Source organism: Halichoerus grypus, chromosome 1 (assembly GCF_964656455.1).
Source record: "Halichoerus grypus chromosome 1, mHalGry1.hap1.1, whole genome shotgun sequence".
Classification (NCBI taxonomy): Eukaryota; Metazoa; Chordata; class Mammalia; order Carnivora; family Phocidae; genus Halichoerus; species Halichoerus grypus.
In genome coordinates, this window is record NC_135712.1 from 132,375,444 (window position 1) to 132,388,253 (window position 12,810).

A 12,810-nucleotide genomic window follows, 5' to 3' on the forward strand; every position below is an offset into this window, starting at 1 on the left:
AATATTATTTAAGAACTAAGATTTATAAACAACTTAACCATTTATAAAATATTTTTTTACATATGGGGTCTTATTTAAGCCTTCCTAACACCAAGAGACAGATGGGAGTGGTATTTCCTCTGTTTTTCCAAAGTTAAAGCTAACCTAGGTCTTTTGACTCTACCTCCAATGCTCTTTCCACCTCTAAGTGATGCCCATCATTCTGTATCTATATAATCATCGTAAGCCTGCTGTCACTGATTTTAGTTCATAAGCTTCAAGGCAGATGATACTTTGGGAAAAGGGAAGAGAACTAAAATTTATTGAATCCCTAATATGAACCAGGTGTTTTACGTCCATTATCCAATTTAAATCATACTACCATGTGAGGTTGGTGTGATGATCCCTGATTAAAGGTGAAGAGGTGGAGGCTAGTGAATAGTGAAATACCTGCAGGCTTCTCATTGCTTCGTATTCACTCAGTTTGCCACTTACCGGGGGGAAAGGTAGGGCTTGTCTTTTATTTTTATTTATTTCTTTTTAAAGATTTTATTCATTTATTTGAGAGAGAAGGAGAGCACAAGCAGGGGGAGTGAGAAAGGGAGAAGCAGGCTCCTGGCTGAGCAGGGAGCCCGATGTGGGGCTCGATCCCAGAACCCCAGGATCATGACCAGAGCTGAAGGCAAACACTTAACTGACTGAGCCACCCAGGAGCCCTGAGCTGTCTTTTAAAGCTTTGGCTCATTTCTTGACTCACCCTCTTATGTTTTTTCTCCTTAACAGAAAGATTGGATGGGGAGGTGGGGGGTGAGGGGATAGGGCAATTGGGTGATGGGCACTTGATTTAATGAGCACTGGGTGTTATATGCAACTGATGAATCACTAAATTCTACCCCTGAAACTAATAATACACTATATGTTAACTAAATTGAATCTAAATAAATTTTTTTTTTTAAAAAAAAAGGTACAGAATAGCAACTGACAGAGTTTATTTTCAGCTTGGCCAGGTCATTATCAGTGTCAGAGTGAGGCTCTCTATGTGTGTTTTTAAAAGGAGAATTTAACATTCCTGCTCACTCATCAACTTTGCAAAGTTAACAGCCATTCTATTATTTTGCAATTCCAAATTAAAATTGACAGTTATTTCCAAATTTGCTTCAAAAACTTATCTTTAATCATGAAATACTTTTCCATGGGTTTCCTTAGGACCATGTAAGTTTTATAGCCTGACTATTGACATAGGCTGCTTTTAAGAGGGCATATAGTTATTTTTCCAAAACTATATGGTTTCATATGCTTGTAAGCAAAAATAATGTAGCATGTTTAAATATATATAATCTGTCTTTTTCCATAATCTTGGTGTATTTTTACAATAGCAGCAATTCTAGGAATGGAATATGAAGGTATCGTCCATAACATTAGAACATAATAGCCAAATTCAATGGCTTCTAGGTAATTAACATTGTTTGTAATACATAATTCAACTGGATCTTTTATTTGAAAAAATTCTACTCACAGCTGAAAGACTTAATCCATTGCCTTTTGCTCTTGGCCCCAATTTCCTCCATAAATTATGATTTTCATGATTAACATTTTCACATCTTCGTTTCTACTGTGTCGAACATCAAAAGTGATCTAAATGCAAATTGCCACATGACCATTCTAAATACTCGTATGTGGTATTGGGACTAAACCCAAACAAGGATAAATTATTAATATTTCATCTCTGTGAGTAACATTATTTCAATGGAGATTGGGTATTTTACTTTCCCTATGGTAATATTGTCTTATAGGGCCAATTAAAATCAATACTGACTTTGATAAACTTAAGCACATGGCTTCACATTTGATCTGTAGATATTTAATACATGTTCACTCTGCCAACAAAATGAATTAATATATAACGTTGTAGGGAAGATGTATCGCCAAACAACTGTCAAGCCATAACTTATTCAAGCAACTCAGTTGTCCAATCAATACACGAATGCATTTCTTAATCTGATGCCTGGGGAAGCAGTTGACATAGAGTCAAGGATTTGTTACGGGGATAGAATTTGTTTGCCTTGTACACTTTCATTTCATGTCCTGGTAATTGTGTTTTTCTACCAATTTCTTCATTGTTGTTTAAAAGAAAATGACAAATCACTGATAAATGTGCTCTTCACAGATGGTATTAGTCTGCCTAATTATAATTAAACATGTTATTGCTCTAACCCGGATGGTTTGCAGATGCATCCCATCAGCTTCCCCCTCCCCACCCTCCACACCCTGTGGAAGAGTAACTGGTTAGCAAATATCAGTAATAGAATTCTGAAAAATGGAGATAGTAAGAGACCACAGAAATCTCTCTCTTCTTTTAGAAATAAGGATACTGAGACCTGGAGTAAATAAGAAACTTAGATCAAAGTCCTAAATCTAGATAGTGAGAAATCCGCCAAGACCATAAAATCGGTGAGGGTAGGGACCATGTTATTATTTACCAGTGCACACGCGCCGGGGCTCAACACGAGGTCTGGCTCGCATGTCAGTGCTTCATAAATACTCCTTAAATGAATAAATAAACTGGAATTCTTTCTAGAGTGCCAAAGTTGGCAAGATGTTGGTGTTGTTTTTATAGCTGGGGTCACTATGGCTTAAAAAGCCATGCTGTGGTCACCCAAGGTATGGAAGTATGATGACCCTAAAGTCATTCCGAACACCAGTTGCTTAACAGAAAATATACATGCTCTTTGTAGCAAGACACTGAATCATGATAAACTCTCCTGAGATATACAAATTTCAAAATTTCTTATATTCAAAGCATCCTGGCTATATTTACGTCTTGCATCGGTACCCAACTTCGAGTTTTTGTGCACCAATTTAGATTTCTAACAAAATATGTAAGAAACCAAATTGCCAAGTTTAGCTGTATGGGTGACAACAATAAATCCAACTTGAATTCTCTAGTGCCATGTGGTTGTATATTCCCTTAGCATCTAGAAGTGCAGATTTCAGTCCTTTTTTTCTTTGAACAAAAAGGCTCAACTTCAAGGTTTGAATCTAATGTTATTTCAGAGATAATACTCGCATGTATTGAATGAATATTTCAAGTATTCATAGTTAATTTGGCATGTTCCCTTTTCCTATGGAACTCAATAAAACGGAATTTTATCGAAGCCCGTTACAAGTCAGAGACTGTCCTTCCAGAAATGCTGGACACCATAAAAAATAAAAATTTAGAAGTTAAAAAATTAACTGAATGGGGGACAAGGCAATTTGTTCTATACCATTCCGAAGATATTCTTTGCTTGGTGGTTTCTCTGTGGATCAATGGTTGGTTGTTGATTCCCGGTGAGACAGAGCAAAGTGGCCATTAAAAAAATAATAAAATTTCAAGCCCAGGCAGGAGGACAAAGCAAAGAAACTCCTAAGTTGTAGCCATGAATCTAATGCCAGTGTCCTCTGGGAACGTAGGTCATATTACTTCAGCGTTGATCCTAAGTTTGTCTGAGGATGGAATGGATTTTCTTTCATGGTTCTCACACGGATGCCGAGTGAATTAATGGCTGTGTCTAAAATAAATCTGAAGCTGCAATCAGCTCTTTGTTAGCACTTACATTTATGCTCACTTTCCTGCTAGGCTAAACTGATTCAAATCAACTGAAAGATTTTAAAGATTCAAATACATTGTCCAATATGATCTAATCAGCAAACTCAAGGAAGCAAGCCCGTTCCCAGGCAGGGGAATCCAGCCTAGGACTGGTTGGCGGCAGCATTGCAGGCAAAATAGCAGGTGTGCTGGGTGTGGCGCGGGCGCAGGTGACAAAGTGGTGGTGGGTCTCTCTCCCTGCAGTGGCGCAAGCCGAGAACTCAGTTTTTATTTATTCGCTTTCTTTTTTGATGGGAAAATTGGCCTTTTACACTGTCACAGAGTATTAGAAGTATGGTATGTGTTTTACATTTTCATTTGGTAGATTTCACCATCCATGATGTCCAATACCTCTCTCTGTCCCACCCCGTTCTTTTTTTTTTTTTTTAAGATTTTATTTGTTTATTTTGACAGAGAGACAGAGAGACAGCGAGAGAGGGAACACAAGCAGGGGGAGTGGGAGAGGGAGAAGCAGGCTTCCCGCCAAGCAGGGAGCCCGATGCGGGGCTCGATCCCAGGCCCCTGGGATCATGACCTGAGTCTAAGGCAGACACTTAACGACTGAGCCACCCAGGCGCCCCAGCCCCATCCCACCCCCTCCTCGCCCTCCTGTCTTGTAGACATGTTCAGAGGTAAATAAAACAACCCGAGTACATTAGCAAGCTGACGATGAAGCCAATTATTGTGTTAGAATCAAAATTATTAACACACATTTTAATGGTCTTCTACAGAGCCTTTTTGTACTCAAAAAAAAAAAAAAAAAAAATTGGAGCCATTATTATTTCTCCTGAACAGTTGAGGCAACTGTGACAAAAATGTCAACTGCTTTGTCTAAAGTCATTTATTGAATGCCATGAGGAGCTTTCTGGAGCCCGTCTATGACCAACAGTCCCTAACTCTGGCTCTGTTAGTCCTTATCCCCCAGACCACCGTTCTCCACCAGGAACAGTTGTGCCCACCACGGGACATTTGACAACGTCAGAAGATATTTTCGGTTGTCACTACCGGGGGTCAGGAATATGAGATGGCGCTAAACATTCTACTGTGTACAGAAAGTACCCCCTCAACAAAGAAATACCAGGCCCCAAATCTCAACACTGCCAAGATGAAGGTGTCTTTTTCTTTTGCAGTGTCATCTCAGAGAAGGGAAGCCTGTAAGTCAAATGAAGTTTCCAGTCCCGGCTTGCTTTTCTTTAAAAGTGACGTGTCTCTTTTTTTCACTGTTTCAAGGGAAAGGAGACTTAATTGGAGCAAACCTATCAATTAAGGACCAAGTGATCAAGACCAATGCAGATGTGAAGGCTTTAACCTACTGTGATCTTCAGTGCATCATCCTCAAAGGACTCTTTGAAGTGCTAGACCTTTACCCAGAATATGCTCACAAATTCATGGAAGACATTCAGCATGACCTCACATACAACCTTCGAGAAGGTCATGAGAGTGATGTAAGTCTCACTTCTAATTAGTGCTGAGTCCTAAAACATGGGGCCTGGAGACCATTTATAATAATAAAAGCACATGTCATGACTTCACTTGTAAAAATCTCTGAATGAATAAGGTATGATTATTCAGCCACTAGTTGAACAATTAAATAATTAGCTAGGAGTCAAGCCTGGAGTTTATCAACATTCTAGGAAAGTATTGTTTATAGATGACCTCCCTTAATTCAGTTTCTCTCTTGTTTATTTTCATGTGCTTATAACTAGAATCAGTTTCAGTGACAGAATATTTAGCTACAGTTGTGTGATTTCTCCACAATTTAAAGATTTCCAGATAGAATATATGGCTCAGAGTTTGCTGTGTTTCTAACTGTTTACTATTCTGCTTGCTTGTTAGGGAGTTTGCTTAAGAATAATCTTTTTTTTAACCAGTACCCAAAACAGTCTATCTTAAAATGACTGAATATGCATAAAGGATTCAAAGCCAAAGATTGTCACGCTGAAAGCATAATGAGCATTTTATGAAATTATATATTTGCTGCATGTTTCAGTTTATACAAACAGCTTTCCTAACAAAATAGGTACGACACTGCATCCTGAGTTTAAGCTGATCGCGAACATAACTTCATTAGATGTGTCAGAGACACAAATGATTTAATAGGAATGATTGTTGAAAGGCAAGCCAGAGCATGAATAGCATTCTGTAACAACAAAAGCCTTGCTCGCTGCCTTGAGTTTGTCTAAGATATTTGCAATACTCGATTTTTTTTTCCCTGAGACTTTAAGGAATTTATTGTTTTGACTAACCCATATTGTGCAGGCATTTTGTTAGTCATTAATATTCCTCACTTTGAAAGGTAGAGAAAGAATACAAATTGTGTATTACTTCATCTTGGTTGAGGATATCAAATGACAGTCAATACGTAAATGACAGTCAATACGTAGATGGTATCCCATTCTGAAGTTCAAGATTAACCAGTTTTGAATGTGTGCTTCTCTCTATTGACGATAGCAAACAGCAAAAGAGGTATCAATATTTATTGGGAATCTATTTGTGCTAAGCACTCTGCCTAGATAAAGCATCTCATTTAGTGCTTAAAATGACTTTGTAAGGTAAGTATCAATTTGTATGGAACAGAAAACAGATTCAGAATGGCTAAGTAACTTGTATGTAGTCACATTGTATACACTATTAGTTATGTTGTCCCTGTTGAAGACACTTCTCATATCTTCTGATTCAACAGATGGACTTATTTTTTTAAGATTTATTTATTTATTTTAGACAGAGAGAGCATGGGAGGTGGAGGGTTACAGGGAGAGGGATTGAGAGCATCTCAAGCAGACTCCCCGCTGAGCACAGAGTGAGGCTCAGTCCCACCACCCTGAGATCATGACTTGAGCTGAAATCAAGAGTCGGACATTTAACCGACTGAGCCACCCAGGTGCCCCTCGACAGATGGACTTTTAAAACTACAGTTGTCTTTTGTACTCTCTAAGACAACCTATTTTTGAAGTGTGGAAGTGTGCTAGAGGGTGGAAGCAACCGGAAAGGAGAGAAGAAATGCAGGAAGAGAGAAAGAGCCAAACGTGCCTCAGCCTAGTGAAGTGGAAAATATTGGATCTCAACCCCCACCTTCTTTTTATTTGATTCCTTTTTAAGGATCTGTATCTCTGATCAAATTTTTTATCCCTTTTTTTCTGTTTGCCGGAACATAAATCAGAGTGATTTTTAGACTCCAATACCTGAATTGCCTGTGGGATTACTTTCATTATCTCTTCTTTCTCTTGCATTGTTTTGTTTTGTTGTGGTCATTTGGTTCCTTCTTTTTAGCAGATGTTATACTTCTGTTTAAATGTAGATGTTGCTTATGAAAATTATTCTATTATTTTCCTCCATGCAGGTAAGGTTTTCTCTTGACAGGCAGATCAAGTTCCAACCAACCAATTTCATCCTGCCCAGAGTTCCTCTTAGGTTTTGTTCAGCTGCTCTGTTTCAGCTTTGCCCATCCTCTGGGGCTATAGCCTTCACCCTTAAGACGTGGTTTTTCTAGGATCTCCAGCTGAAAGCCTGAGATGTTTACCAAGGCCTCTCCTATTTGGTGGGGCTTAAACTCCACCCTCCATCTCCTCAGCACCGCATGGTGGCTGAAATCTCTGCTCGTCCCAGGTGCTGTTTTCTTCTGAGTCTCTTGGAACACTGCCCTGTGCATGCTCACGTGAGCAGCTGACTCATGCATCTAGGGCCACACTGACGCAGTTGACAGCTCTCTGGGCTTTTACTCCTCAAATCCCAGGTGCTTTAGTATCACCTGAACTTCATCCTCAGCCTCCTTAGCCAGGAAGATGGCTCCTTTCTGTTCTACGCTATTCCACCTCACAGGGAAATAGAATATTCCCCCCAGAAGATACTTGGGTAAATGCAGAGCACACGTTGGTGTGCCCCTCTTTTCTCAGGGACCACGACCCTTCAAGTCTTCCCTGAGCTGATTGTGCTCTGGTGCTTTCAAACAGTTATTTTATGTATTTTGTCCAGCTTTATTTTTTACTTGAGAGTTAGTTCAATATAAGCTATTTCATTACAGCTGGAACCATAAGTATTGCTTCTTTTCAGAAGGCTTATCAGCTGCATTTGTAAGGGCAAATGGGAACTGGAACTTACCCCTAAAATTTTTATTGTTTTGTTTTTCCTGATCACTTATCACTCAAAACTTCTCTCTCTTAATCTCTCTGTGTGTGTATATACATATATATACAGACACATACATCTCCAAGATCTTGGGATGCTATGCCTTCTAAAGGCTCGATAAATTTGGACCACCCTTCCCCATAATTCCATACCCTGGGGAGAAAGTCTTCTGCTCTTTCTAAGCATACTCTAACTTCTTGGCGCATTTGTATTCTGATGGTAACCTATGGTTATGAATTCTTGCTTTGCTTTGCAACTCTGCTCTGCTGTCAGACCAATGGGAAACCCAAACTCTTTCCTTGATTTCTGTGAACACACAAACAAAATATCTAATCACACAGGACGTTTAGTGGGTTGAAGCCTTTGATGATCAATGGGTTTAGAAGAAGGACATTTGCATAATGGAAACGCAAACAATATAAATGTACAGTATCTATATATCCTTACTCTTAAAAATCATGTGGCCACTGGGCCATGTTGTTCAGCTCTTTCTTATTGCTCTCATCACTCTCCTCTTCTTGCTCTCTCTTCATCTCCAAATTCCCCATTATTTCTGATACGTATTAGTTTAACTCCCACTCTTTGGCTGCCTTTCGTCTTTCTGATTTTGCCTTCTGGATTCACCTTGTGCCCCTAGGAACTTATACACTATTAGGTGACACAGAACATCTGGGTAAAGTGAAGACTGATGGTCAATCCTTTTTGAAATAAAGATCATAAAAGCATTTCAAGAAATAGTCAAAATTTAGAAGGGATATGCATGTAGCTTTAGTAACATATAACTCCTAGAGCTATGATAAATTATGTAACTTGAGAATGACAGCTCATCCAATTCTCACAGGAAAGTTAACTAAAATATATAATATTCTAAGTTTATGGAGAGGCTAGCTAGCATGATTTGGACCTCATGCTAATTATGCATCTTATGCACCCCGTGTTCTCTATATTTGTCTTATTTATTTATATCTCCTGCATGGCTCAAATAATGACATGGATTAATTTAGCTATTTCTGTCCATGCAGATTATGAGAAATTTGCTTCACTGCTTCTCATGGTAGACTCTATAAAATTGGCTTTTGCACAATCTCATGTGTTGTTGGTTGTGAAATTTAGTGCCTTAATATAAGAATTTTGAATCTGTGATAAAACAAATAAAATGATTGAAGAGTATCTAAAATATCTGTTTTCAAAAATTAATAATGCTAATACACTGAAAATTGAATATTGATATGGCTACATATAAATACCTATGTGCTTCTCACGTGGTAGACACTGACTGAGTGGTGGTATCGTGGTTAGAGAGCAGCAAACAGCAATGGTTGTTGAAAAAGGAAAATAAATTCTTACTGAGGGGTTTATCAGTGATGAAACCTATTAAATTTTAAGTGTCTTATCTCATTTTTCCTCAATTTCTCATTGTCATGTAATCCGATCAGCTTAAAAAACTAAAGTCTCCTCCTTCAGTCTTACCACCTCTTTAGTAAAGGAAGGGGTGTTTCCCCAGTTTCTTGAGGGTCAGTGACCTCTAGGTGAAGGACTCTGAATGCCCATCTCCAGCATAACACAAGAGGCTACAACAAAGTTCAGAGAAGGCTCCTGAGGCAGAGACAAGGGAGCCCTCTAGGATGTGCACAGTCAGCTGCTTCTTCCCACTTGGACGTATTTGATCATACTTGGGTGGTTTAAGGTGCTGACCTATAATAGCTGCTTAAAACCTCCACATTATCCTAACAACCTAGTTCCCCACAACCTACATCTACTCTCTATATAGACCCAGCACCATGCTTAAACAGTATAGTTATAAAATTGAATACATCCAAGTCTCAAATGACCCTCAAATGAAACAAATGCATATATAATCATAATTTATTGCAAAAGTTCCAGAGTGGTCATATGCAATAGTTAAAACATATATAAATAAACATAGTGGAATAAACAAAGTTTCATAGTAATGGAAGAGTCAACTTGCCATCACCAGCCTGTGGGGGTTGTGTGCATGCGTGTGTGTGTGTGTGTGTGTATGTGCACGCACATCTGTATGTGTGGAAGGTGCTGAAAGAATCTGACCATGACACATGAGAAGGGGTATCCTAAGTGGTCCTCCTGCCCCTATTCTTATTCCCTCACCACCCTCTCTCCTCAAGGCTCCAGTAGCAACCTTTCAAAATGACAAATTGGATCATCTCATTCGGTTGCTTAAAATATTTCAACGGATCCCCATGGACTGTTAATAAAATGCAGACTTCTAACCATAACTTTGAAGATCCTATGCATTCCAACAACTGCCTGCCTTTCAGATCCATCCAATGACATCTTGTTTCCAGCTCACACTCCAGGAAACTGGCCTGCTTTCCCTTCCTGCAATGGTGCTCCTCCTGCCTTACCTGACCACCTGCTCAGGAGTTTGCCTTTCCAGGTTATCCTCTGGCACATCACCTTGTTTATCTTTCTTCAGAGCATTTAGCAAGACCTGAAGTTCTTTTAATATGTATATTTGCTTGTTCATGGTCAGCTTTTCCTACCAGAATGTCTACTTTATGTGGGCTTTGTTTTATTCTAGACTACAGCCTCAGTGCCTAAGTCAGAGCCTAATGTAGAATTAACATTTAATATATATTCAATGAGTGAATGAATGAATGTCAAAAAGTTTACTTTGAGACCTGGAACTTCTGTGAAATTTTAAGAAAATGAATAAAGTCCTGAAGACAGCAGCCACATAGCCAGTAAATGGAGTTTAAAATGAAAAGTTGAGGGGCACCTGGCTGCCTCGGTCGGTAGAGCATACGACTCTTGATATTGGGGTCATGAGTTCAAGCCTCATGTTGGGCATATGGTGTACTTAAAAAATAAAATAAAATAAAATAAAATGAAAAATTAAGAGAATTCAGAATTACATTCCTAAGAAGTAACAAAGCCAAAGAAAGTATCAGCAGTAATACTAAAAAGAACAAATTGAAAGAAGAGCTAAATTGGAAATGCTATTTTTCACTTCCCTTAAATTCAAGACGAGAGGTTTTCAAGAGCCATAGGAGGTATTTCAGCTGAATAATAAGGAAAAAAAAAAAAAAAAACCCTTGCAATATAGGTAAAGTAATTCCTCCAGGTAGTTTGGTATAGGAGGCTGTGTTAAGATGAAAAAGGATCTGCCTTCAAATCTAAGTTCACACACATATTTTCTATAAAAATAGATGAACAGTTATAACACTAATACCCCCCAGAAAGTAGAGAATCAATACTTTTAACAATTAAATCATTCTAGACTGTTATTCACCTCATATTTATTGCCTAGGGTATGAGACTACAAACTTTCTGGGTGAAATGAATTTACATGTGGAAAATTCCAGGGTCTAACAAAGCAACTGATCTATGTTTATAAAATACTTCATCAAAATGGAACACATGGGTCTGTTGCACTTAATGGTTAGCTGTGAGGTATAAGGTCTCTAATGTGTATGGTGGAATCTGGTCAAGTATATTTCATGTTCCTTAGTTAGCATTAGCTTCAGTGGTATCTGAATGTGAATTCATATTTCTATCTGGGTCTAGACCCCATGTCTTTTATATGCCGAGGTGAATCTTTATTTTGTTTAAAGTTTTCAGTAGGCAGCCCCTATCTCAAACACAAATAGCACTGGAAAAAGCATCTAATTCCCAAGTACTATTGAGATGTGTCCATTGGACCACTTGGCACTGGACAATTTCTTAAATAATTAAGCTGTACTATATCCATGAGGTTTGACTCTGTGCTTCCTCCCATAGATAAAAACAAGCCTGAATAGATCTTTCAAGTGAAGTCTGTGATTTGCCAACATCCCTTGCCGCCTATGTGACTATATTATAATTTAATTCAAGATTGTACTGAAAAGAGAGCTATTTCCAAAAGAAGGAGTTGGTTTAAATTTAGTCCCCATTTCAGACTGGAATAAGATTGGGCTACTTGGAAGCAATTTTCTTGAAAATGATTTACCAAATGGTAATAACTTAAAAAATTGTATCTGACAGCCCAGATACTTAGCTCTTCAAGAGTAGCCTGTGTGTAGGTGTGCATCTGCTAGCCCAGTCTTGGGTAATAAGAGAACATAATTAATTCTGCACCTTTTTGAGATAATTGTTCCTTGAAAATTGCATATTGAAGGACTCCCGTGTCATTTGATCATGTCAGCTTTCTTTGCTATCGTGGGAGCAACAGGTGTTTTGTTTGTCAGTTGTATATTTTAGAATACTCTCCCTACAAGATATATCTTGTAGTCAATTGTTTTACCTACCGTACACTTTTATGATGCTTCAGATGGTTTCAGATGTGATAGGAAAAGCTCAGTAAATAAGGGCCTAGAAATTCGACTTGTATCCAGTATATTTTCTAGGTTCTGAAACTTTTCTCATACTGGTCTTTCAGTGGATTCAGAAGTTGTGGCAAACATATTACCTTGAAGGAAAAGATTGCGTCTCAGGTAGTGTCCCCGGAACCCAGCATCGTGTTTACGTTCATGGCTTTCAGTAAATGAAGATTGCTGTTGAATTTCTGGCACCTAATGAACATCTTACTTGCTCTGACTGCAGCAAAAAGACCCTCAGTGTCCTCTTTTCTTCTAGCGATTACCCAGGCTTACTGCTTCATTCCCTCCATTACTATCAGTCTTGTCCCCGTCTGTTTCCCCCTGAAAGATCTCAGGGTGGAATGGACTCCACTGGACCCATTCCTCTCTAACCTTAAAATTCTCTTTCTCCTGCCTCAGAGAGATGAAGGCTCCATACTCCTAAGAAGAAAAAAGGTTATTCTTAACCTCTTCTCAAACTACAGACTGATTCTTTTTTAAATTCTTATCTTAGGACAAAGCTAGTGTGGGACTTTGGCAAAGGGGCCCAGCCTGATGACCCTAGTAAGTTTGGGGGCAATTGAAAATAATAAGGACATTAACTGTTGCCAATAAAAATCCAACTCAAATAGAGCATCAGAAGCAGAGGAGATTTATTGTAAGGATTCGAAGTATCTTATGGGGTTAAAAAAAATACACACACGTGCACATGCACACACGTGGATCTCAGGAATTCTTATAATCAGGTCAGGATTCTCTCTA

At 38.6% G+C, this 12,810-nt stretch overlaps 1 protein-coding gene across 2 annotated transcripts in view; it reads left to right on the forward strand.

The window, feature by feature from the left end:
* The window catches only part of KCNH8 (potassium voltage-gated channel subfamily H member 8), a 369,992-nt gene that overhangs the window by 307,679 nt on the left and 49,503 nt on the right, over positions 1–12,810 (forward strand). For both annotated transcript variants that reach the window (XM_078072240.1, XM_036099185.2), the window contains exon 11: positions 4,838–5,052. In XM_078072240.1, the coding sequence (XP_077928366.1) occupies positions 4,838–5,052 (215 nt within the window). The remainder of the gene's footprint in view (positions 1–4,837; positions 5,053–12,810) is intronic.